The sequence below is a fragment of the Misgurnus anguillicaudatus genome, chromosome 17, assembly GCF_027580225.2.
Source record: "Misgurnus anguillicaudatus chromosome 17, ASM2758022v2, whole genome shotgun sequence".
In the NCBI taxonomy this organism is placed as follows: domain Eukaryota; kingdom Metazoa; phylum Chordata; class Actinopteri; order Cypriniformes; family Cobitidae; genus Misgurnus; species Misgurnus anguillicaudatus.
Window position 1 is genome coordinate 17,208,694 of NC_073353.2, and position 27,014 is coordinate 17,235,707.

The 27,014-nt window shown below is 36.2% G+C and overlaps 1 protein-coding gene across 1 annotated transcript in view; it reads right to left on the bottom strand.

Moving 5' to 3' along the window:
* The window catches only part of dars1 (aspartyl-tRNA synthetase 1), a 41,982-nt gene extending 14,968 nt beyond the window's left edge, over nt 1-27,014 (bottom strand). The window contains exons 1-8 of the mRNA XM_055215234.2: nt 26,853-27,014; nt 24,044-24,146; nt 22,298-22,327; nt 22,108-22,165; nt 18,260-18,352; nt 10,817-10,919; nt 2,635-2,737; nt 2,344-2,424 (exon numbers count right to left, since the gene is read on the bottom strand). Of these exons, the coding sequence (XP_055071209.1) occupies nt 2,344-2,424; nt 2,635-2,737; nt 10,817-10,919; nt 18,260-18,352; nt 22,108-22,165; nt 22,298-22,327; nt 24,044-24,146; nt 26,853-26,875 (594 nt within the window). The 5' untranslated portion in view covers nt 26,876-27,014. The remainder of the gene's footprint in view (nt 1-2,343; nt 2,425-2,634; nt 2,738-10,816; nt 10,920-18,259; nt 18,353-22,107; nt 22,166-22,297; nt 22,328-24,043; nt 24,147-26,852) is intronic.

A 27,014-nucleotide genomic window follows, 5' to 3' on the forward strand; every position in this document is an offset into this window, starting at 1 on the left:
TGTATTCCAGGGTTTAAAGGGATAGTTTACCCAAAAATAAAAATTCTGTAATTTTCCCCACTCACACTCTATTCTTTTATCCTGCTATGGAAGGGGGCTCAATAACAGTTTGGAATGGGGCTCAATAACAGTTTGGTTACAAACATTTCTCAAAATATCTTCATTAGGGTTTATCAGAACAAAGAAATTTATACAGGTTTGTAACAACATGAAAGTTGGGTAAATTATGACAAAATTTTCATTTTGGGTAAACTATCACTTTAATTTAGCTAAGGCCTAGGCCTGGCTTTAGCTAAGCCTTGTCCGTGAAACCAGGCCTTTATTGGTGAAATATTTGAAAAACAGAGAGACATAAAGGGTGACCAATATTAATACATTTTTAAAAAATGATAAAAAAGAGATACAAGGTGTCGGCCGGACCACAATGATCGGTTGTGCTTGGCTGTTCTTTTATGTGGTAGTTCTTTTATGTTCAGCTTCAACACAAAAGTAAAAATAACTTGATGTGAGAAGCCTGTTGTGTTACATCAGGTAAGAATACAATACATTTCAAACTAAAGTCAACATACAAACACTTTCCCTCTTACAGATCTGCTCCAAAGCCTCTAAATTAGGGATGCACCGATAAGATTTTTTGGGGTCGATACCGATTCCGATTTAAACAGACAACTTCTGGCCGATACCGATGCCGATATCAAACACTTGTATACAATACTATACAGTTGGTCTATTAGCTAGTTTATTTCTGCATCAAATTATTTTTACTGAACATGGATTGGATCTAATTAACATCCAACTGACCAACATAATAAGAGAGGCACAAATTAAAACAAATATAATAAGACAGCATGACAACCTTCAACAATGGTTTTTGCTATTCAGCATTTATTTTATTAACAACATTAACTCATTTTTTACATATAATGGATTTCTTTATGCAGTTAATTAATAAACAATCGGTATCGGCCTGTCTCGTGCTATTACCGATATGCCGGTGGTTTCAAATTCATCAAAAATCGTCCGATAAATATCAGTGGCCGATACATCGGTGCATCACTACTCTAAATGTTTAGATTTATCTTTCTTCATGAAGCCCACAGAAGCTGAAGAGCTGAAATGAGTTGATAAAAAGGATATTCGTCCCGCCTCAATAAAATTCTATCAGGCCGAGCTGATAAGAATCAAGCATAATCTGACTAATGCTCAGAAATCCCTAAACTCCTGGACAACAACTGCAGTTGGTTTGTTTTACCTTGAATATACTAAACCAACATCAGCACAGTAGGAGGCTGTGATCTGAATGAAATACTGCCATGCTGCTTTTCTGAAGCATGTATACTGTGCGCAGACTGTTTTGAAACGGATCTGTAAAAAATACACCATTTTTGTCAAACCAACATATATTTTTGTTACTTTAACTTAATTTATAAAAACAAGTTGAAATTGTCTAACTTAATTTGTTATGTAAACATATCACAGGTCAAAACTTTAAATAGTAGGTTGAACTGACTTGCAAAACTTGCATTGACTTGTTTTTACTATAAACTTACTATTATTTATCTTGACTAAAGGTGAGTTGTTATAACTCATAAAATCTAGAGTTGATTCAACTAAAAAAATTAAAAGTAGCAAAGATTTTTTTTACAGTGCAGTGAAATGAAATGTATTTTAACAATTCAAAATATTAAATAAAATTGCAACATTTTTAAAAAGAGTTCAATAACAGAAGAGGAATTAATTATCAAATTGATTTTTTAAAGCTTTCAGCTGCCAGTTACAGCACAGGACAATCAGATCCAATTAACACATTTTACCATAATTAAATTCATTTCCCAGAATTGCCTAATACATGACCCTTAACCCATAATTATGACATCATCAGGGCTCTCTGATGAAGCCAATACGGAAGTGACTTAAACTGCAATTCATTGACTGGCTGCTAGAGGCATAATATATATTTACAGCCTGGTACAAAAAGTGTTTTTGGTCTATACAGCTTCATGACAACTATGGGGGGGTGAGATTTTTTTTACTTTTGTAACTGCGTTTTAAATTATATTAAGCCTTAAACTTCTGCATAATTAAGGGAGTGGCCACTTTAGTGACAGGTGAACTGCCACTGCTGTCACTAGAATCGAGCTAGGTGGGCGTGGTTTCAGCAACCAGCCACCTCAGCTGCACCCATTTCCCAGGTCTTTAACCATTTTCGGTCATCCACGAGTGATTCGCAGGCATCACCTACTATTGGCTTTAAAAAAATCTCTTCACAAACATATGGATGATGTCACGGACAATACGTCCATATTTTTTACAGTCTATGTGTATGACACACTCATTTCTCACCTCATCTCCTTCTCCTTCTGGCCTCACAGCGTCCTCAAGCTGCAGGGGAAGTCTGGCTTCAGACTGGCTGATCACAAAGATCTGACACACAAACATAGAGAAAGAAAAGTTGTGTTATAATAGGCCGATTTCATGTTTACAGCATACGAATGAAAATTGCCACAACCTTTAATATCTGCAAAGCTCTTTCTGTGTGGTCATAAAGATCCTACATTGTTTCATAAGAAATGTGTCCTTTTCAACATTGAGGGTGTTACGATCAGTTCAAAAGAAGATTTGTCGGATGTTTACCCTCTCCACATGAAGCTCCACATCCTGCTGAGAGCAACTTTCGATTTTCTGGTCCACCTTCTTCACCACGGCCTCGACATCAATGATGCTTTCCTTCGTGAGGCTGTGAAAAACAAAAGATTTTGAATGAAAAAAATGAGGATGAGGCCCACTGAGTTTAAAGGTCACGTTCTTCCTAATACCATTTTTTAAACCCTAGTTAGTGTGTAATGTTGCTATAATAGCATAAATAATACCTGTAAAATGATAAAGCTCAAAGTTCACTGCCAGGCGATATATTTTCTTCAATAGAATTCCTCTTTCAAAGCCTACAATGAACGGCCGGTTTGGACTACAGCCCTCTATTTCCTGCTTTAATGACGTCAGTAAAACAGTTTGTTGACTAAACTCCGCCCACAGGAATACGTCAGTCACCAGCTTTGGCTCAAACGGCTCTGCTAAGCTAAGCTGCTATCGAATAACAGCACACTAAACAAACTACACAATCAGAACTCGTTACGTATTTCTGAAGGAGGGACTTCACATAACAAGGAAGAAAGACATCAGCCTGTTTTGAAGACAGTGAAAACAGCGCTATACAGATAAGTAAATTGTGTGAAAAATAACGTGTTTTTTTACACGTGAAACATGAACACATGTTATATTGCCCACTATAAACACAGTCAAAGCTTCAAAATCACAGACAGAACGGGAGCAACATGAGGATGAGTAAATGACAGAATTTTCATTTTAAAGTGAACTCTTTAAATTGTCTTAGGAATACATTTTTAGATAGTTTTGATGAAAACCGGGAGCCTTGTGACTGTCCCATAGTCTGCTATTCAACAGAAACTATTCAAGCCTAGAAAAGAATTATTTTTTGGGCTGATTTATGATATATTTTCTGGGCTGAAAGAGCAATTTATGATAAAAAAAATTCTTAAGTGAACTATCCCTTTAAGGAGTTAACATTACATCATATGCGTCTCATTCTGATATAATTGTGTGTTTTCATATTTAGAGACATGGAATATTAAATGTAGGCAATATCATTATGCTTCAAGTATATACAAAGTATCATGCCTAAAGAATTTTATACTGAAAAAAAAACAAGACCAAGGCTGGATCCGAAACCACATCCTTTCCTACCATATAGAAGGCGAGAAACAACAGTATGAAGTATGTGAGAAGTATGTCTGAATTCACAGTACTCAAAGATAACCGGATGACCTACTTCTTCTGAATGGATTTTGAAGTGTGCATTCGATGGACACTTTACTATCCCATAAGGCCATGGGAGAGGATTTGTGAATGGAGATGACACAACAACTGATACTGGTAGGTCACATGGCGAATGTAGCATGGAAAAAGATTTAATTTATACTAAACACATTCATACTACATATGAACATACTTATTTTGAGTTTGTCAAGTATTTACTTAAGTACCTACTTAAGAGAGTACACGATTTTAGGCGCAACCAAAAATACTAAGACATTCATTTTTGCAGTGTTTTATTTTTTGCAGTAAATATTTATTTAGAAATTATGGCCAGTTATAGGATATACACACTCCCTTACACTTTCATACTTTTTCCAAAATATTGAAGGAAAAAACTTTATCCCCACATTTTGACTGTATATTAAAATTCCAGGTCTCAAGAGATGCTGAGATTTACTGTACCTGTATATTTTGACCTTGACTTGGGGGAAGAAAAAAATTCAAAAAGAAAACTTTCGTGACTCTGTCAAGACCTTGAAAATACTCTGCAACACAAGTGTTTCACTTCATAAAAGGCTTCCTGTTCATAAATATTGAGAAGAATATCGTGCAAGAGGTGCACACAGGCACGAAATAAAAACAAGTTTATGGAAACTCATGAGCTCATTCTATTACGCAACAGCAGCTTTGCAATTCAATCATTTCAAATGATTTCTACAGCTTGACATATAAAGTTCTGCATTTCACAGTTGACACAAACAGATCGCCGTTACAAAGACAAACCGCATACTTACACCAATTTCACTTGAGTGGAACACCAATCCTACAACATGAAAGTTTACTGAAAAACATATGTAGTCGTTCTCATCTCCTATCTATATTTCTACATCTCATATCAACTTCTAAACCTATTTGTTGGTTATTTCTGTGCAGTTTTTGCTGCGGAGCAGAGGAAACGGTGAATAAAGAATAAATAGCATTTAATAGTAAATAAATTAAATTTTTGTCTGTTAGCTACTAAAGACTTCTATTTCAAAATACTGTATGAATTATATAAACTTTGTGTTGTTTAATTTGAACAGGGTCTATATGAACTGGAAAAAGCTTTGTATAAACTCTTTAAAAATGTTTTTTGAAAGAAAAAGCATATTTAAAACCACATGATGGCGAGTCAGTAAGGACTCAACATGTGTTTTTGGGTTAACTATTTCTTTAAATGAAAGGAAATTTGATTGGCAAGCCTAATCCCTGTCTGCCCTTCGAGGTCAAGTGTTAAGACATTTACCAACTGTCTGCTCAAAAAAAACAGACGGCACGAATAGAGTGTGAAACCTTCAGCGCTCATCATTAAAAGGGAGTAATGAGAGACCGAAGAGAGAAAATGAGAGAGCAAGACGACTCGATTTGGACCAGCTGCTGTTATGAGAGCAGTCCCATCACTATGGGATCACTTCTGTCCACACTGCTCTTCTAACAATCTCTGTATAGACACACAGCTCTTAATCAGGTCCTGATTGAGTCTAGTAGCCCAACACTAAGCCGGTCGTGATGGGTTCTGCATTGATGCTTGTGTACTGAATGAACGATGGTCTGAAGGGAGAGATGAATATAGAGGGGATTAGACAGACAGCGAGAGTTTCAAGAGCACTTGTGAGTGTGGTTGCTCATGCAAAAAATGCCGCCACAATGCTTCGATGTTTTGGTTGTTGTTATGTGGCTGCTAAGGTGTCTGAGTTACCACGTTTCGATGCCCTTGTGAGGAAGTGTTTGGTGGCTCTTACAGTGTTTTTTTCATAACAGTTGTACAATTAGTCTGTATGATTTCCTCCTTATTTGTTTAAAATATATTGTAAATACCTATTTCCCCATGAAGACTACCTGTAATCCTGATAAGAGATCCTCTTTGGATCCATCGGTCAGTGAAGTGCATGAAAACTTTGCCAAAAGTTTAGAGTAATCTGACTTTACCATTAAAAGTGCAAAGTTCATACTGACACAGTATAAATTTTTAAAGTATGTAAGTCGCTTGGATAAAAGCATCTGCCAAATGCATATATGTAAATGTAAACTTCAATCGCTTAAACTCAACAGCAACCATATCTTTAATTTCTCTATGCAAACTATGAAATTGATTGAGCCTTATCCTATATCAAGGAAACAATGCACCCAGATTAATACACATATATCCTCAAGAAGATACTGTCCAACAGGGGTACCTTAGGGGTCCATATTAGGACCCCTACTTTTTAGTTTGTACTTGAATGATGTTTCAGATGTTTGTCCTGAAGCATTTTTTCAAATGTACGCAGACACATAAAACAAATGAACGGGTATCACAAAAATTATCTGGTTAAATAAGTGTTCATTATCTCTAAATGTTCAGAAAACTGCTTGTATGTATTTTCAGATTAGAAAGCTAGACAAGGTTTTACCAGAGATATTAGTAAATGGTGACAAATTTCAAATTGTGTCGGACCTTAAATATCTTGGAGTTATATTAGACACCCATCTAGCATTTGAAAAGCATGTTAAAAAAATATCTGTACGGTTACACCCAAACTTAGAAATTTTACATTTACAATGAGTCAACTTTCAATAGAAGCTGCAAACATTTTCTTGCACTTTTTGATCTTTACTTACTTTTCTTACTATCACTTTTTTATTGATAATTTGGTGTACCTCTGATGAAAATTAGCTCTGTATCTAATTCTGGGGCAGTACTTGGTTATTGTCCTTGCCAAATAAAGAACTAAATAAATAATAAAGAAATAAATACATTTGTATGTATCAACATATTAAAATAACAGTACTGAATACATATAATCAACGTTAAGCTCATAGTTGTTCAATGCTTCATCTACAGTGCTTTAAGGAATAAATAGTTCTCTCACAAAAGTTTTTTTTTTGCTTTAGAAGTTATAAATTAACCTACTAGAGTCATTTGGGTTACTTTAATGTTGATGTACTCTATGTGTTTTTGGAGCTTTATTATATTTTTGGCTCTCATATAGAAAGATAATGTGACAAAAAGATGGCAGTTTAATATGTGATGTGTTTAACTGCATGAAGTCACATCTGGGATGGCATGAAGGTGAGTCAATTTTGGCATAGTTTTTATATTTGGGTGAAATAGCCTATTCTTCTAAAGATCTGTTTGGACGGAAATAATTTCCTGAAGGAGGTTTGAGGAAATTGGTGTTTTACGGACACAGTTTATGGTTTTAACCCCATCTGAATCTGCTAAATCTGTCTCTGTAATATCAATGTCAGGTTAAAATATCTTAATTTGTCGACTCAAATCCAACGATTCAAATAATCAAATCAAAATAGTTGTTTGAAGTGGACCGTTCTAGAAAACGTGTTGCATTTCTTTAAGATTTTAATAATAATGAATAAATCAAATGTATGTGTAAATGAATTTTAAAGTTTTTCTTAAGTAAATACTTTTAAAATTCAAAGTTTCAAGTTTATTTTAATGGATGTAATTTTCTGAAACGCCAGGATATACAAAATAGACACTCCCACCTTTGAAATATTCATGGTGTTTTTAGTACAATACGAATCGGTATACATAAAATCACAGATGTCAGGCTATAAGAACTGCAATGCAAGCATTGTTTGGAAAAATAGTCTTATCCAAATAGGGCTTAAACGGATAGTTCACACCAAAAAATCTGTCATCATTTACTCACTTTCATGTTGTTACAAACCTGTTTACATGTCTTTGTTTTGATGAACACAAAGGAAAATATTTTGAGGAATGTTTGTAGTATTATTTTCCTACTATGAAAGTCATAGGGGCTTCTGATCAGTTTGGCTACATTCCTCAAAAAGTCTTCCTTCGTGTTCATCAGAAGAAAGAAATGTATACAGGTTTGTAACAACATTGTTATTACAGTTATTACAGTATACATCAGTGCTTTGCAATTCTGTCCCAGCAGTCCCATAGTGCTGCAGAGATGACGTACAGTATTTTTTAGGCTAACCCGGAAGTTAGCGAGATACTGGTTCCCTCGCAAAAAGTCCATTCGTTTTTTTTTTCGTAGACTTTTGGATTATTGCACAAAATAAGATTTTGACTGAAATTTCGACATATGCGGCTGCCTCGAGAATTTTTGGGTATTTGTTGTTTCACCTCCAACCTCTACAATGGGTGTATAGGTGCTAGGGGTGGCACGGTTCACAAAACCATCGGTTCGGTTCGTATCACGGTTCTATGGTCACAGTTCTCGGTTTAGTACGGTTCTTGTTGTTATTTTTTCTTTTAATTTTTAACACTCCAGAAATGTATTCTTATATTAATGTATTAATTATCCATAATTTAGGATACAGTATTAAAAAAAGTTATATCATGTAATCATGCACAAACTGAATTTGACTTTAAGCACATTATTGGGACCATCCCTGAGGAAAGCCAGGTGAGATTTTGATACAGCAAGAGGGAAGACATTGATGATTTCAACATGCTTTTCATTTATTTGGCAAAAAAGAGAATGTGTATTGCCATCTACATGAACTTATGTGCCTTTTTAGCACACAAAGATAACTTGCATTTATCAAAATGCCAACTTCAGTGTAGCTCTAAGAGGCTGCTTTTTTACTGCAGAGAGAATATGTGGACGAGAGAGAAACAAAACGTTTATACCTGTTATATTTAAATCCGTCTCTTTTGTCCACTTTTGACTACTTCTGTCCTGATTACTTTAAGGGGCAGTTTATGAAATAAGATCGCGCAACTTTCACACGGTAGCAAAATGAAACTAAGCGGGAATCAGCCACTTTCGTTTTATCAATGAAAGGCTAAAAATAGCGCTGAATACGAAAAGACGTAAAACATTGTGTTCAGTACCTCAGATTAAATGGTCGGAGAGAATGCTGTCTCCTGTGGCTGCTCGAACACATTCAACCCATAGCCTGCAGTTCTATCTATTGTTTTATTTCCGCTGTCATCATAGGTAACATGAAATAAAAAATGTTTCCACACACCAAACTTATACGACGCTGGGGCATCCTCCAACTCCGAGCAGACTTCCTTTTCTCTCCCTCTTGCCATTTCTACACGTAACATGACCGGCAGCACTCACTCTCCACACCAGTCACCTCTTCTTTCGCGCTATTCGCGAAAGGGAAACACGCTATCTGGGGTCACAGACAGGGCATGAGGCTACATTGCGCATGCCATGAACCGTTGAACCGTACGGCACACACGCGCTCCGAACCGAGACAAGCGAACCGAACGGTTCGGATTTTTTTCATGAACCGTGCCACCCCTAATAGGTGCACTGGAACAATCCTTCGTAAAATGCATTAAACTTTCGTTTACAAAGACGTGAAACTCACCGAGTGGTCAGGGGTGTTCACTGATATGCTCACACAAAAATCGCTGCAAAAGATGCTTTCCAACAGGTGTTTTATCATAGTTTGTCCAACTCCATTGACTTGTATTAGATGTGCTATGAGGTACGGTATTACTCCGCGCCGGGAACTTTGTTTCTATTCTTGCAATTGGCAAAGGCGGATTATCGCCACCAACTGGTCTGGAGTGTTTATTATTCAACTCTTAACGGAAGAATATACGGGTGTGAGGAGTTTGGAAAAATAGGTCCAGAAGTTTACAACGAATGCTAAAACACCTGTTGGAAAGCATCTTTTGCAGCGATTTCCGTGCGAGCACATCAGTGAACACCCCTGACCACTCGGTGAGTTTCACGTCTTTGTAAACAAAAGTTTAATGCATTTTAGAAGGATTGTTCCAGTGCACCTATACACCCATTGTAGAGGTTGGAGGTGAAACAACAAATACCCAAAAATTCTCGAGGCAGCCGCATATGTCGAAATTTCAGTCAACCCCGTTCTATTTCATCATAAACAATCTGAAAACAGAGCTTTAAGTGTAAAATACCGAACTTGTCCTTTAAACACAGTTCTTGCTATAATTCAAGTCTATGGGCATTTTTTTCATGTTGAATGTTAAGTTCAAACTAGGTGAACAACAAGTTGAGTTTGTTAAACACATAGCAACATTACATTCGATACTAGCCACAGAAAATTGGCGGGTTGTTTGTGTGGCAACCGTATTATTACTTTAACACCCCCAAACCGAAACACTTCAACTTAGCTGATGTTACACCACAAAGGTTTACACAATCCAGAAAGAGGAACTTTTCTCTGTAAAACACCAAATTGGCTTCAACAATCTGTAGTGTGACTAAATGCTGGGTTTTAAGTTTCTGCAAAGGTGTGCCTGGTCATTTCAGTTTGATTAAAAAAAACAAGCAAACAATAAACACCCTTTAAAGCAAAAAGGGAAAAAAGATCGACACTGCTAAGAATTAGAGAGGAACTCCCCAAACCACAGCACTCTTTCTAATCCACAACGGACACTGTGAATAGAGTTCAGTTTCCAGTCAATGCGGCGTGACCACATAGAAGATGTTAACCGTCAACGAATAAACCTAAGACCCTTTCAATAAACTGGATGTGCACTTCAAAACAAAGTGAAGGAGTTTTATCAATCGTGTAACGGCACAAGCCCAAACTTTTATTATCTTTTAAAACGTTTCATACAAGAACGCAACAGAACGATTCATTCAAATGTTCAAACATTCATAAATGAGCCATTAAACCCTTCACTGGAAAAGAAAAGCCTATTAAATGCTGCTATGATATAAAATAAAAGTTTACATTAAGCTATATTTTGTGACGGTGAATTTGGCCCGGACAAACCCCTCAGGTCTCTCTTCGACCATAGACTCCTTCAATCAAGACAGACTTTAAAGTAAATGTTTCTCTCTGATGTTTGTTGTTTTAAGGGGAATGACCCATTACGGTGTTGAGAGAAAGCTATATCCGACTGCAGAAATTGAGCTTTTGTTCTGAAGTGAAACATTATGGATCGCCACTTAATGTGTTAAAATGGAATGAGTCGCCAAGACTTCACTTTTCCCACCATTGTTTGACAGGAAACGTGGCCTATACTCACTTAGCTGCAAACTTGACCATCTGCTTGCTGGCACGATCTCCCACAGCGACCAGGGCCTGTACAGTAAACTGCTGGTGACGCAGGACCAAAAAGCACTGCTTCCCTAAATGAAAGAAAACAAACACTTTCACATAATCTAAACACACCTTTACAATGTTTCACTTATCCAAAGCAACTAACAATGCATTGAAGGTATACATTTTATTTGTGTTATTTGGGAATCAAATCTAAAACTTTTGTTTTGCTGATGCAGTGCTCTACCTGTTGAGTTACAGGAACACAAAATGTGCTTTAAAAAGTATACTGCTCTTTGGGTTAAAGGATTAGTCAATTTTCTTAAAAAAAAAATTCAGATAATTTACTCACCACCATGTCATTCAAAATGTTGATGTCTTTCTTTGTTCAGTCGAGGAGAAATTATGTTTTGTGAGGAAAACATTCCAGGATTTTTCTAATTTAAATGGACTTGAATGGACCCCAACACTTAACGGTTTTAATGCAGTTTAAAATTGTAGTTTCAAAGAACTCTAAACGATTCCAAACGAGGCATAACGGTCTTATCTAGCAAAACGATTGTAATTTTTGGCAAGAAAAATAAAAAATATAAACTTTTAACCCACAACTTCTCTTCTTCCTCTGGCTGTGTGACGAGCCAGCGCAACCTCAGATAATTGCATAATGACGTCGAAAAGGTCATGCATTACATACATGAAACGCACATTTGCAGACCATCTAAACAATAAACTGACACAAAGACATTAATTAGTATCATTCGACATACAACAACGTCGGAACGGTCCTCTTTCTCCACACTTGTAAACACTGGGGCGTAGTTTCTATACGTAATCCATGACCTCTTGACGTGATGATGTATTACGTAAGGTTGCGCTGGCGCGTCACAGGACTGGAGGAAGACAAGAAGTTGTGGTTCAAAAGTGCTTTTTTTTCTTGCCAAAATGACAATCGTTTGCTAGATAAGATCCCTATGCCCCGCTCTAGATAATTCAGAGTCCCCCGACACTGCAATTTTAAACTGCATTAAAACTGTTAAGTATTGGGGTCCATTGAAGTCCATTAAAATGAGAAAAATCCTAGAATGTTTTCCTCAAAAAACATAATTTCTTCTCGCCTGAACAAAGAAAGACATCAACATTTAGGATGACATGGTGGCGAGTAAATTATCTGGATTTTTTTTAAGAAAATGGACTAATCGTTTAAGTTCACAGGTGTGATCTATATCTATTAATATGTGGGTGCTACTGAGCTTCAATTGTTGCTCATGAGCTGTCCATGAGCTTTGCATGAATGGTGCAAAAGGTTGTGGGTTCGAATCCCAGGGAACACAAATACTGATACAACATGTATATATTTAATTCACTGTAAATCGATGTGTCAAAAACATACATTACAAATCTTTTTGTACACTTGGTACTTTTCTTTCTGGTACACTTTGTCTTTCATATAAAACTGTAATTTTTTTTCTTGCTTCTTCTATTTCCCTTTCTGTATATGTTATGTAGGTGTTATTTTAAACTGACATGGCCTGTTCTTCATTACAATACGTGTAGGGAGTGTAAGCTGCACATACTGCCAAAAGATCCTTGAACCATTGTTGCATTATAAAAAATATACAACAAAAAAAAAATCCAAATGGGTGTGTTACTTATGCACCAAATACAAAAAGATTTTTTTTTAATTTCCCAATATATTGAGAGACAAATAAGCTTTTCAGTAGATCATTACATTATTAGCATACCATACCAGTCCATCACATCGTATTTGCATTCTGACTACATTCACATTTCTCTTAACTCTCTAAACTGTCACAAACTGCATTTTAAAGGAATAGTCTACTCATTTTCAATATTAAAATATGTTATTACCTTAACTAAGAATTGTTGATACATCCCTCTATCATCTGTGTGCGTGCACGTAAGCGCTGGAGCGCGCTGAGACGCTTCAATAGCATTTAGCTTAGCCCCATTCATTCAATGGTACCATTTAGAGATAAAGTTAGAAGTGACCAAACACATCAACGTTTTTCCTATTTAAGACGAGTAGTTATACGAGCAAGTTTGGTGGTACAAAATAAAACGTAGCGCTTTTCTAAGCGGATTTAAAAGAGGAACTATATTTTATGGCGTAATAGCACTTTTGGGAGTACTTCGACTCGGCGCAGTAACACCCTCCCTCTCCCATTATGAGAGTGAGAAGGGGAGCGGACTTTTCAGGCGAGTCGAAGTACTCCCAAAAGTGCTATTACGCCATAAAATATAGTTCCTCTTTTAAATCCGCTTAGAAAAGCTAAATGCTATCGAAGCGTCGCAGCGCGCTCCAGCGCTTACGTGCACGCACACAGATGATAGAGGGATGTATCAACAATTCTTAGTTAAGGTAATAAGATTTTAATATTGAAAATGAGTAGACTATTCCTTTAATAAAGCCGAATACCTAAAAAAAGTTCCCATTTGAATATTATCTGCTTCTGTTGTCAGACAACGGAACAAGTTTAAAATAGTGACTGAGAGTGACCTATTAAAACTACTTGTTAAAATGAACATCTTACTTCCACTAAACAGTTAAAGTCTGTCTGAACAGTATAACTGAGCTATGTTTGTGTTTATTTGTCTAAACCGTCCAATTCCAAAACAAACGAAGAGCAAACAATACACCAATAAATTATCACAGTTTATTAACGTGTCAGCCCCGTACAGTCTGATCTGAAATTGTTGCTGTCAGCTCACTGTACAAAGAGCAGACACAAAAAGAGATGTGCATATGTGCCAAAAAAGCAAGACCTCAAGCTTGTGGGGCAGAGGCCACACAAAAAGCATTCTAATCTAAAGCTACAACTTTTGAAAAAAAGTCAGTAAAGGGGTCTGAAAAGTCACCAAATCTAAACTTGGCAACACTGACTTCACGGTCTTAATTGACCCATTGACTTACCATAGTGTTTTTTTCCTACTATGAAAAGTCAATGGACCCCATCTTTAAAGTGGACTACTCCTTTTAGGCACGTCAGTGCAAGACGTTTTCAAATTAAGGCACCTCAAACATGCATTTTAGTCTGGGACTAGGATAAAACCTGTCCGGGAAACCACTGCATAAAGTTTAATTTTTATAGACTGTAACTGCTTTAGTAAAAACAGCTAACAATGGTTAACGTAAATGGCATCCTCCTAAAAACAACACAAAAACATATTTACCCAAAACAAATATAAAGCAAGTATATAACTGTATATACTACTATATATACATTTGGGGGGTAATTCCTGGACAGGGATTAGCTTTAACCAGGACTAGGCCTTAATTTAATTAGGAAATATAACTAGTTTTAACAAACGTGCCTTACTAAAAACCTTACTTGTGTGCATTTTGAGGCAAAACAAAGAGCACTGATGTATTTTTAAGATGTGTCAGTGCAAGTTGTCGTCAGTTTGGACAGCTCTTACATTTATTTTAGTCTAGAACTAGACTAATCCCTGTCTGGGAAACCACCCAAGTCTGGTTATGCAATATGGTTTTTTTTATTGTATTCCATCAAAACAAAAACTATGATCTTATCTCTACAAAAAAATTTAAGAAATGTTGTTTTACATGGGAGGACAAACAGATCTTTGTTTTTACGTTTTTACGTGATGTTTCCCTTTAAAAAATATATATATATATTAATTGCATTATAACAATTGCATTATATTATATACAGGGTTCCCACAACTTAGTTAACTTCAAATTCAAAGACTTTCCAGGCCCAATACCATCAAATTCAAGAACTAAATGTGGGGACACATTTTAAGTGAGAGCAAGGTTACATTTTGTTACCTTTAAAGATAAATTGTTACAGTTCCCTTTTGAGGGAACTCGCGCTGTATCACTGCAGTGACACTTTGGGGATGCCTCTAAGGGTAAGTGCGTCTGAATGTGTATATCAAATTCAACCAATGGTGAGGCTTAACGACAAGGCGAGGGTGAAGCGGGAGCCTGGAAGTATATCCCTATCTGAAATATTGCCAAAGACAGCATTACAGGGACGCAGGAAGTATGGCAAGGGAGATGCAGCGCCTCATTCCCTCCTCAGGGAACAACAGTTACATACGTAACCCGAGACGTTTTCATGTCAAACACAACTATGCAAAAAGCATTTTGGTATGAATCAACATTCACATACAGAAGATATAAGCATTTAAAGCGAACAGTTTAGCATGTGTGCTTAAAAAGTCTAGAATTTTTATGATATTATCCTTCACTACACAGGCAATAATATGGATGTTTTCCAGAAAACTTCTTGCATAAAATAGATTCAAGCACTTTCAATGATCTGTATCTGTGTATGTATATTTTCAAAAACTTCCAGGGCCTTGAATTTTTTCCCCCAGATTCACAAACTTTCAAGAATTTCAAGGACCCGTGGGAATGTGAGCCAGCATGTGAAAACCAGGCTCAAGTCAAAAAAAATAATAATTGTGAGATAATGAGCATCCTATTATTTTAACCATGATTTCAATTTTTGACATGACCTTACTCAGTTAATATTATAGATATCAATGTTATTTTTTTTTTACAGAATGTTCTTAACATTATGTAAGATGATTTTATGTAGAAAAAAGTGAATCACATACAACTTTAGATGGGTTTCACAGGTAGGGTCACAGATGTATATATAAAGATATAGACATAGACAGACAGACATATAAATAGATAGACAGTCAATCAGACAAATTCTAACTTTCTAACCAACTCAAACTAATTCTCAAAATTAGTGTGTCAAAGAAACTAGACTTTAGGTTTGTGAGTACAGCATAATGATCTATCTCTATTAAGTGGGCACTTCAAAAAACAACAGCAAATTTACACCAATCAGCTATTAACAGACCGGACGTCTCTTTAAAAGGCACAGTGCACATACTCTTGCCTGTCAACAACCTGCTAATCAGACACCTTGAGAGCGAACAAATTTAGATTTTGTTTAAACCTGACACGAATTAGCTAAAGATCAGAGACCACCCAACCTCTTTGAAGTTCCTCCTAGCATTCGGTGTCTGACAGACAGACAGCTGTAGTTAAAAACAGACCCTTCATCCTAGCAAATCAGGATGTTGTTGTGCTGAAGGACATCCTTTAGCCAAGAGCACACTGACAGAGTGAAGGAAGCTGGGGTGAAAAAGCCTTGACATGGAAATTGTCTTTAGTGGTACAATCATAATGCATGGTTCATTCATGACTGCCATCTTAACCCAGATGTGTACGTGCAGACCCTTAAGACTTGGATCACGTCCGACTGACGGAGGAGGCCAAGTGGTTTCATTTAAGCTGCTGACAGAACTCAACTAATTGCCTATTGCTCTGATTTACGGGGATGTTTGTTTGTTCGTTCGTCTGTCTGGTGAAAATGAACACCATTTTGATAAGAGATCAGGGGACTATCATTTCATCCGAATAAAATTTACCGCAGATACAAAGATCTTCAGGGCACCCATATCCCTCATGTACTTCCCGCATTAATCATAACTGCAAAACATTATTCTATGTTCCTTTACTGACTAACAAAATTCTATGTTACAAATGTTACAATGATTTTATAAATATTATACGACATTAAAAGAAGATTCAGATTAGAATTTATTTGTTTTGGAAAGTTGGGCACACTGCATTGTGGGACACAGTAGGGTGATTCTCACGAAAGTAGACTTATGAGGTGTCATGAAACATTTTGATAAAAAAGTAAATACAAAGTAAGAGTATCAAAATAAGAAGCATATAGTTACAAACATCTCTTCATGTACTATTTTGCACATGATTTCAAATGACATCATACAAACCAATTTTGTTGTTTTTTCCACATTTAAGGGGAAATTTTTTATTACCGCAACGTGTCCATGACTGGATTTTGGTTCTTTGACGTGGAAATGTTTATAATAAAAAAAGCTTCAGTTATACTATAAACATTTACAGTAAAGAAACATGTGGTATTTGGTGATCATTGGTAAATGTAGAGACAATAATAAGGAATATAAATGTGTCCAAGAAATATTTTTTCATCCTCCGCAACAATTTTCAATCATTGTTTAAGCCCTCAAGAAACTAACATTTAAAAAAAATTGTTGGAAGGGACATAATTGACTGTGACACTCAAGATGGCTACCAGGTAAGCAGTTCTTATTTTATCTCTCCAGATAAAAGTTAAAATTTTGTTTGTCTTAATACCTAGACAACTTTTTAGTTCTCATTACCGAAACATGAGTTTGTAAATGCATATATTTAATGTAATATCATGTTGCGGTAAGGATAATTTTTGATAATGATAATCTAAAAAATGTAAATAATTCTATAATTCTATATTTAAATCCTCTAAAAATAATGGTTATAGTAATTTCAGACCTTAATCTTATATGTGCAAAAAAATGTCTTCAAGAGTTTTTTAAAAATTCTGATGCTGGACACCTTATAAATCTGGATTTTGTGAGAATTACCCAGTAGCCCAGTTGTACAGTATACAGCATATTTGGGTATTCCATTCATAACAAACATTTGCTATACAAACTATTACAAACTACAAAAACACAAGCAGCATGGTACGAAGCTTGTAAAGCACAGAATATAGTCTATTTGTTAAGTGTACGTGAACTTGCAAAGTATAGTTTACTTGACTCATACGTGTACACAGATGTTGGACGCATGGGCACTGCAACAAAATGCAATGCATCTCCTGGGCTACGTACAACATTCACCTTTAGGGGCATATGCGGCCGACACGGTGTTTAAAAAGTCTGGTGGGGTGCCTACAGTCTTCTGATGACAAACATTGCATTATGCGCACTGTACGCAAACCCTTGCATATGCTTAAAAAATTACCATATTTTATCCTTCATTAGAAAATTTTTACAACAACATTTGTACTAAAAATGGAAATAAATTTCCTTTGCGTTATTTAAACATTTTAAGCACAAACCACAACGTAGATTTATAAAAACAATTTTAAAAGCTGTATAATGTATGCCAGGCCTGCATACGCATTTTTTCTACAGGACTTCAAAATTTTTGAAGAAGCGTCAAGTATTTTGAGTAGTACAAACACAGTCCTGTTATTGTTAAAGTTGTCAAATACTTGCACATCCCTGTAGACAGAACATGTAGTTTCCATGGAAAGATAATGCTGTTGTTTTCAAAAAACATGCACTCTGAAACCTGTCTTTGTTTTTTTAAGACCCCAAAACACCACTGTTATGTAAACAAACAGCGAAAATGTTTACCGCTTTTAATTGAAGACTTTGTCATGTCAACGTGACCTAAACAATCATTTGATGCATTCATGCAATAATAAAGGTAATAATGACATAAATGAAACCCTTGAGCTTTGGTAACAATAACTTACACGTGTTGAAATGAATTGAGCAAAGCTTTATAACAACAGGGAAGCTTGTGTAATTGTAAGGAGGAGTTTACCTTTAGCTCTGCTGGTGTGAATTCTGGCGCGCACCCAGATCTGTTGCTCGGCCTTCTCGGGTGTCAGCTCCTGGACACGCACCAACGCCCTGTCTGCCATCCAGGAGAAAAAGAGAGAGTGTGAGGCCCTCAAAGAAGAGACATCAAAGACATCAACGCTCCCCTTGTACACAGATCTTCACAATGACATTTACTCAGATTACAAAGCCACCGAAAGGAGAGCTAATAAATATGAAACATAACAAGGCTTGTCTGAAAGGTGACCATCACGTGAAGTCTTTGCCGTTTTGACAAACGCTATGTCACCCTGCCTCCACAGACTTTATTATGTAGAAGATATTATTATAGGGCCTTCTCCCCGACCCTGTAAAAGCGCTCAGGGCGTTCGCTTGAACCTGATTCCTCCCACATGAAAGCTTCGTCTATCTCTGCTAAAGAGGAATGCTGCTTGGAGACGACTTTGTTCTGTGCCAGTCAAGCTTAAAAACTCGCAGCCGTACAATTGGGTAAGATGTCGCCCTAATTTCTCATCTGAGATTTATCACATACTGTTATTCAACACCATTACGTGTGACAGAGACGTGAGGAATGTCAAAGAAAGCTAAAGGGGACATAAGGGAGATCCCAAAATGGTTAAGATTATATTGTAAGATCATAGCCCTTTAGGGGGTGTAAGAAAATGTCGATTCATGTGGCTATAGTAATAATTTGTTTGACAATACTCTATCAATTCATAAAAAAGCAATAGATTTTTTATTATACAAAGATTTATGGCAGTTTTTCGTTAACATTGGACCACTAGATAACATTCTTCTTAAACATTGACAGGAAGTACTAACATTGGGGTTTGCAATATAAACGTGTGTTCTCAATAACAGATTATCCTAAAATTATATCCTATTATATTCCTGAAAGAAGAAATATTCCAATATATCAACATCCTTACCCACAATGTATCGCAACACATTGCACCGCAACCCATGTATCGTGGTGCATATCGCATCGTAAGATTCTTGCCAATACACAGCCCTACCGACCTCCTCACTAAATACTATTTTGGCAAGGAAACTGGTCTATTTTAACATTATTTTAACAAGTCTACACGGATCTCTTTGTTACCAACCAGATGGCGATCCGGGGTTCAGATTCATACCTGATCCTGATGGCCTCCAACCATGAACCAATAACACCAGAGGCTTGGGGGCAGGACAATGTCCACACATGTAACGTTTTCAAAACAAAAGTCTAACAATACGGACACAAAACAAAACTAGTTTGCACACAAATCAAACCCATCATAATCAACAAAGCAGTCTACATTGGGAACACTTAAAACAGCAAGGCTGAGGAAGATCTCGACTCAAAGCCAACTATATAAAATACAATAAAATACTTTTATTTACAAATATTATAAAAATTGGTTACTATAAACTTTATGGTGCAATTTCTGACTTTTACGCATCTTATAGTAGGGCTGCAAGATAATGCAATTTTATCAAAATATTGCACGTGTGCATATTGCAATATACCATATGCAATATGTTGTTAAATTATTTAATTTGTTTCCTAGTTTAGACTATACTAGGACATTTAAGTTGTTTTTAAAAAGAACATTAGTGGTGTGCATCTTGTGACAAGCAACGGACACGGATATATTTTATTTCATTGTAAGCTATTTTCAGTTAAGACAACTCAAACATGCACATCTGGGAAACTGCACTTAAAAGTTTATGTAGATTCAAGGTTTTAGGTTGATGTCGATATTTGGCACTAGGGGTGTGCTGTTCATACTATATTATACTGTTCACGATAATACCGGTATATTTTTTACATGATAAAAAATGTAATATCAATGATACAGCGACGTGATGACATATGGTGCATTTACATTCCCTAACGCGCACAGCAACAATAGCTGAGAGAAAAAGCAGCATGTCAGCAATGCGACTACAACCAAGTATCTCCATACTAGCAGCAGCGGGTGATGTGCAACCGAGCATCGCTGTGCAAATTACTTTAGTCACCGTTAAACTAAAGTGTTAAGGAGTTGCATAATATAGGGAAAACACTACCAACTCGTACCACTGTGATGACAGGAACTTACTTTACTGACTGAATTTAAATCCAAAAAAAATGTCACATTCTAGTTGTACTAACGCAAGTTTACTTAATATTTAATTAGACAGATCCATCTTTTCTATTCATTTTCCATTAAATTATGCGATCTGATAAGTTTAAAGCTCCGTTTTACCCTGTTTGTTTCTTCAGCGACTGTTGCAAGGCGCGTGCGCGTTGTCCAATCCTCGGTCCTAAAGTACACCAAATTTCGCACAACAGACGCCTTGCCGATTTCTTCTTTGTTTATATGAAAATCTGATTTATTCACTTGTGTTTTATCTGAACTGGATTAACATTAATCATGGCACATTTGGGTTCATGAGATAAATGTTAATTGTTTGATGTTTATGCAAACAAAAGTGCACTTACATGTAAAATCATTTTAAAATCTAAATTTTAAATTGTTAGCTAATGACTTAAGTTACTGGGATCTGTGAAAATGACTTAAAATCTGTGGTAGTGTCAGTGATGTAAAATTTTCATAGTTCGTACTTTGTTTACTTTTGCCCTTTAATGCTGCTTCTGCCACCTTATGACAATGGATTTACACTTTGAATTAGGTAGTCTGTCATCAATGACAGCTCATTGGATGGAAATTGCCCTTCCTTTTCCATTATTTTCATACCGTCATAAATATCATTACTGCAAAATTCTTAAAATATCATGATATCATTTTAAGCTGTATTGCCCACCCCTATTTGGCACTGACTAAACAGAAAGAATGATGCTTTGTTTCTTTAGAAAGAATGTGAAAAATCTATGTTGGTTAGCTTTCAACTTTTAACATTTAATGTAATTTTCAATAGATTTTACAAACTTAAAGGTCACATATTATGCCCAATTTGCATAGATGTAATATAAGTGTCTGGTGTGCCGTAAAATGTGTCTGTAAATTTCAGCTCAAAATACCCCACATTTATTATAGCATGTCCAAAATGCACCTATTTGGGTGTAGGCAAAGAGCGCTGTTTTCATGTCTGTACTTTTAGATGAAAATAAGCTGCTGCTCCTCACTCCCTTACCAACAGACAGTGAGCGCTTTTGGTTAAAATAGATCCAATTCCTGTGAATACAGTCGGAGACAATGGTATCTTTAGTCGCATTAGCACTACAATGTGCTAACAAACACGTTTAATAAAGCTTTTGGATGAAAAGAACCAGTCGGTCAGTGCTCGTGGGCTTTGTTTTTGTGACATCACATTAACAAGAGAATCAAAACAGAATGGATTACAAAAAGAAGAAGAGAAGGTTGATTTTTTTCATCGTAGGGTTGTTGTGTTCACACACTGCCAACACATATTTATGTCCAAACACCTTGTAAAAGTGGATTTTGCATAATATGTGCCCTTTAAAGCAGTAGTTTAAAACTGGAAGCTGCGAGATGGTGTAATTATGTATAATTAAACCTCAGAAAATTAAGGCTACTAACCAACAGCAATACATTATATATTACATAATGTAATATGTTTTGTTTAATAAAAAAATGTAAGTTATCATATAGCATTTTCTTCAGTATCGTACAGCCCTAACTTGTGGTATTAAGATGTTGAACCATATTACTGGGAATTTTGAAATTATTTTTTCTAAACAAAGATCGTAATGAGACATGCTAATTTGTGGGAGAATATGTAGTAAGTGGAAATACGGGTGGATGAAAGCAGGGTTTTTTTCTTTCAGTCAAACCTCCAATTTAGTGGAACAGTGAATCAAATACTAATAAGGACACTGACCCAGTTTCTCTTGGGACTGAACCATCGGAGAGACCCCATAACGATCCTTGGCAAAGTCCTGAGAGGAGAGGAGACAGAGAGAGGGTTGTGATGAATCGTAACAATACATTTTTTTTTTTTATATAAATAATACGGTTGATAAACTGACAGGAAATGTGATATCAAGAAAATGTAAAAGAAGACAACTCACATCCTCAACAGCTTCCTGCTGATCTGCAGCCTGAATCAAAAAGAGAGGAACTGATTTTAATTAAATGTCAAGTGTTTAGAGAATGACTTTCACAATGACGTAATGATGAGCAATAACACATGCTGATTATTCAAGGAAAAAACACACTGCAAGTTTGTTTATAATCCTAACAAAAATATATTCAGAGATTTTCTGAAAGCACAACACTATAGTTGTAAGTACAGTCAAGTGGTAAATACAATTATTACACAGCTCTCTTAAAAAAACTTGATTCGGATTGGTCAGTCAAAACATTCAAGGTCTGTAATCCCCAATAACAACCACTAAGGGGCGGGTTCCCGGACAGGGATTAGGCTACTCCTAGACTAAAACATTTTTAAGAGCTGTCCAAACTAAAAACAACTTGCACTTACATATCTTAAAATACATCAGTGCCGTTTGTTTTGCCTCAAAATGCACACAGGTAATGTTTTTAGTAAGGCATGTTTGTTAAAACTAGTTATATTTCATAATTAAGATAAGGCCTAGTCCTGGATTAAGCTAATCCCTGTCCGGGAAACTGCCCCTATAACTGATAACACAAAGCTTGTTTTGGTACTGCGTTTCATCTTGACCAGTAGTTTAATGGATTACTCCTCTGTTTCTTTTCTCATGCAAACATGAATTTACAAATAAGCTAAAAATATTTTGTTGAATTTCAAATCAATATTTGGTATCCAATTATTACCCGTGTGTCAAGTAACTTTGTTTTAGAAAAGAGCTAAAACCTGCCGCATAACTTCAGGGACCTGATCACTCTGAGTTTATTTGGGATTAAAAGGGCACCTATTTCCATGCTAAAACAACACTATTTTGTGTATTTGGTATAATACAATGCGTGGTTATTGGTCAAACACAAAAAAATTCCACATAATGTACATTTTTGTAGCTCCAGATTTTACTCTCTTCCTGAAACGTGTGGATTTTGTACAAAACTCATCGATTTGAAAAGCGCTGTGTTCCTGATTGACTCCGGTCCTTTGAATTATTCGAAAACAATGCATTTTCTTATAATTCAATGGCCCGTCATCAATTATTCTTACTTGAAGGAACAGTATGTAAGAAATGTATATCAATTAATCATAAAATGGTCCTGATATGTCAGTAGACATTAAGAAATAATTTTCACTTCTAATACTTATATCACTGACAACAGTGGTCCGGACAGGATATTGTCATTTAAAAAGTGGAGTTGCAGCCCTCAACTGATGCTTATGTTGTCATGTTGTGTATTGGCCACCTGTTGTGTGATTGCAATACCAGTTTTAGCCACAAGTTTTGTGATTGCAGTACCAGTTTTGACCACAATCCTACATACTGTTCCTTTAATTGGTGTAGATGCAGTCATATCACGGCTAGTAAAACATATTTATGGCCTGTAAATATTTTGCAGTAATCGGCCATTGGCAGGTGTTGCAAAATGTTAGTTTAGGCCCTGGGCATTACTGCTACAGGTTAAAAAAATGCATTACCATTTCTGTCTTGCCTTTATATAGTCTGTAAAAAATTTCCCACTACAAGTAAACCTTTTTTGCAACTGAATGGTTTTGTGTATATTGAAGGTTCGATGTGGAACCATACAGCCAATCAAAAACCAGTTTAGAAACTTTATTTTTAAAACTGTACAATGCTTTGTTTGGGTAGATAATGCAGATAAACACAGAAATTCCTAAGCAAGTTGTACTGTATCTCCTACTGTGCACTAACCAGCTTGGCCTGCTTTTCAGCCTTCTTTGCAGCTTTCTCTGCATCTTTCTGCTGTTTCTTCAGAGCTTTCTTCGACTGACCCTGTGGCTCCTCCTCGCCGGCTCCTTGAAACAGGAAGAAACCACACAAACAGCCCGGTCAAACTTTCATCTTATTTTTTCCCAGCTTCCTCCCGGGAAGTTCTTTTTATTGATGGGAAAATGCATTACAGCCTTGGTTCACGCACGAGCATGGCATCCCGCTGGCTTTTAAATTGGCGATTTTTTTAATCTATTGTGTCAACATGACCGCATAAAAAAAGACATGCAAAATTAGACTTTCATCAGTAATTTTGGGTTGTTTACGCTCTCTTCGTGAGATTTAGATACAGCAGTACAGGAAGAATGATGTCTAGAGAAAAGCACACATGTAAAAGACTCTTACTGTAGGACCCTTTGCCAAACAACAGGCCAATACATTGTCTTGTCAAGGCTGTTTCATAGACTAAATATATGCAGTCTGCAGGGAACAATAGACTCAAGATATACCAAAACTGCAGGAAAAATAGTCTGTTGTAATCTACATGCAATTAATTTTAATACAGTATAACCAAGATTAGTTTTTGCAGTGATCCATTAAGCTCCTATTAAAAAAACATCATACAGTGATGGTATCAAATGGTAATACCATGGGTACTAATGGACTCCAATATATACCATAAAACTAAATGACAAGTATATACTTATATCATGTACCATACACTTAGTGATACCATGACAGGTAACAAATTTGTAGAATACAGTTAATGTCACCGAATCAATAGCGTAGTTCAGACAGTTGGCTTAGTGAATCCCACATTTAACAATACCATCATCCATTGATCATTAGTTAACATGACAAAGAATGATTACCAAGCAAAACCATTACAGGGTGAAAGAAAAGAATTGATCCTTTGATCTCTCCATTACCATTTCAAACTCCCTGAACAAAAGATTTTTTTAGGGTAACGGGGCTGAACAATCGCTCTTTGAATATGGCCATTTCTGATGATCAATCAATCAACTGTAAGCTCATCTAGTTAACTAAAAATACTATAGGATATTGAACATGACAAAATCCAGCAATGAATGGACTACATTTAATTTGAAACCTCAAGAGCAACAGGTGGTAAACAACATGAACAGGCAAAGCCCAATTTCACGCTCTACCCCCAGACAATTAACAAAGGGTTATAATTAGACTTTATTAACTAATTGCTCCAAACAGCAGAACTAAACAGACAAACTATGAGTCTTTTGCATAGTCTTACTCTTTATCCAACACTGATCCTCCCAAAACACCAGAAGCTGGGCAGGCAACCATATGGCAGTCCTGAGGCAACACAGGATCAAGTGCCTGGATGAGAATTTAAACACAATAAATCTGCAAATATCTTCCCTGGCTCAAGCGCTGCCAAGGTGACAACGGTCCAGCCGCGGGCACCGCTGAGACCAAACCGTGCCAAAGTGGGCAATAAAGAACTCTACTCTCTCCCACCGCATTATGCATTAGCACGTAACAACGGCTGAGGAAATAAAGAGCCGCGGTGAAAGCTCAGGCCGTATGGAGCGACTCACAGAATTCACGGATGACAGCACCTCCCCAAACCATCAATGCGATTTTTGTTTGCAGGAAATTGGAAGCACTAGGGCAGACAGAAGAGTATAAGAATACTGGTGATAATGAAAGGCCTGTGCCAGATTCTGGTTATGTATTTACACAGAACATGGGGCCCGGGGCAAAGCAGGGAAATACAATAAATGTGAAGTGTTCAGATGCCCTCCACGCCACCCCAGACAGCAGCTGCTGAAACTTTAGTGTGGTCAAATGACTCATCGAATTACAGCTTATATAGCAGACTTTTTTGTTCACACAGCATAGCTTCAGGGACAGAAAAGTGAAAAGAAACTATAGTAATAACAGTAATAAGTCTCCAGCAATTATACAGTTAAAAAGCCCAACATATTTGTAGTTTAAATCATGGGCTGCATTTCTGTGACCAACAAATCATTTACTTTCACTTTGTGAAACAAACAAAACCAAAAGTTTTAGTGAATAATAACCATGAAGTCAGCAGCTGGAATAACTATTTTCAATAAATATTTAAGTGTTATATCACAAAAATGCTTTTAGTGCACCATCAATTATGTTCTGTTTGTATAATACAACATACTAAAAATACCTTTAATTAAGAACTATACAGGACTGAACTACATACCTGCATACCTTTACAGGAAACGACCTGTATTTAGTAGTCTAGTGTGCACTATTACAAAATAATCTGTACTATACATTATTCAATAATTACTTTATAATCACCTATATTGCATTTTAGTTATTCCCAATTTAGAAACTTCAAGGAAAACATATGTTATCCCAGTGCAAGTTTATTCGCTTACTTGGTAGCATAAATAAACACCAAATTATGTATTTTACAGTAAACAACTTAAATGAACACATTAAGTGACTCGATCTTCTGTTTAACTGACATTCACATAGAGTCTAGAGTAGATTATAATCCATTGTCATGCCCATACATTTATGACAGATGAGGAAATGATCGAAAATTTATTTGATTTAGCCTAAGTAAGAAAGAATATTTACCACGCCGTACTTTACTAATATCAGCAGGTATTAATAATTAAACCGGTAGTATATAGAGAGACTGTGCAGCTGCCATGTAGTTAAAAGATGTTTAAACTGCTGATGCAATCAGATGAAACTCAATGGGAATCAATGTAAATGTCTCAAATATTTAACAACCGCGAAAGCAATCGGTTTAAATTCTCACCCTTGAACATTTTCTTTAGTCATTGTTCAGCTTTGAGTGGATGCAGTAAAATAAAAGCACTCGATGTTTAGGATTTCTGCTGTGCTAGTGTGCAGTGACAGCCAGTGGGAACGCAGGACATGTGGAAAAGAGGAGGAGGTATTTTGGGGTTGCATCCTTCAC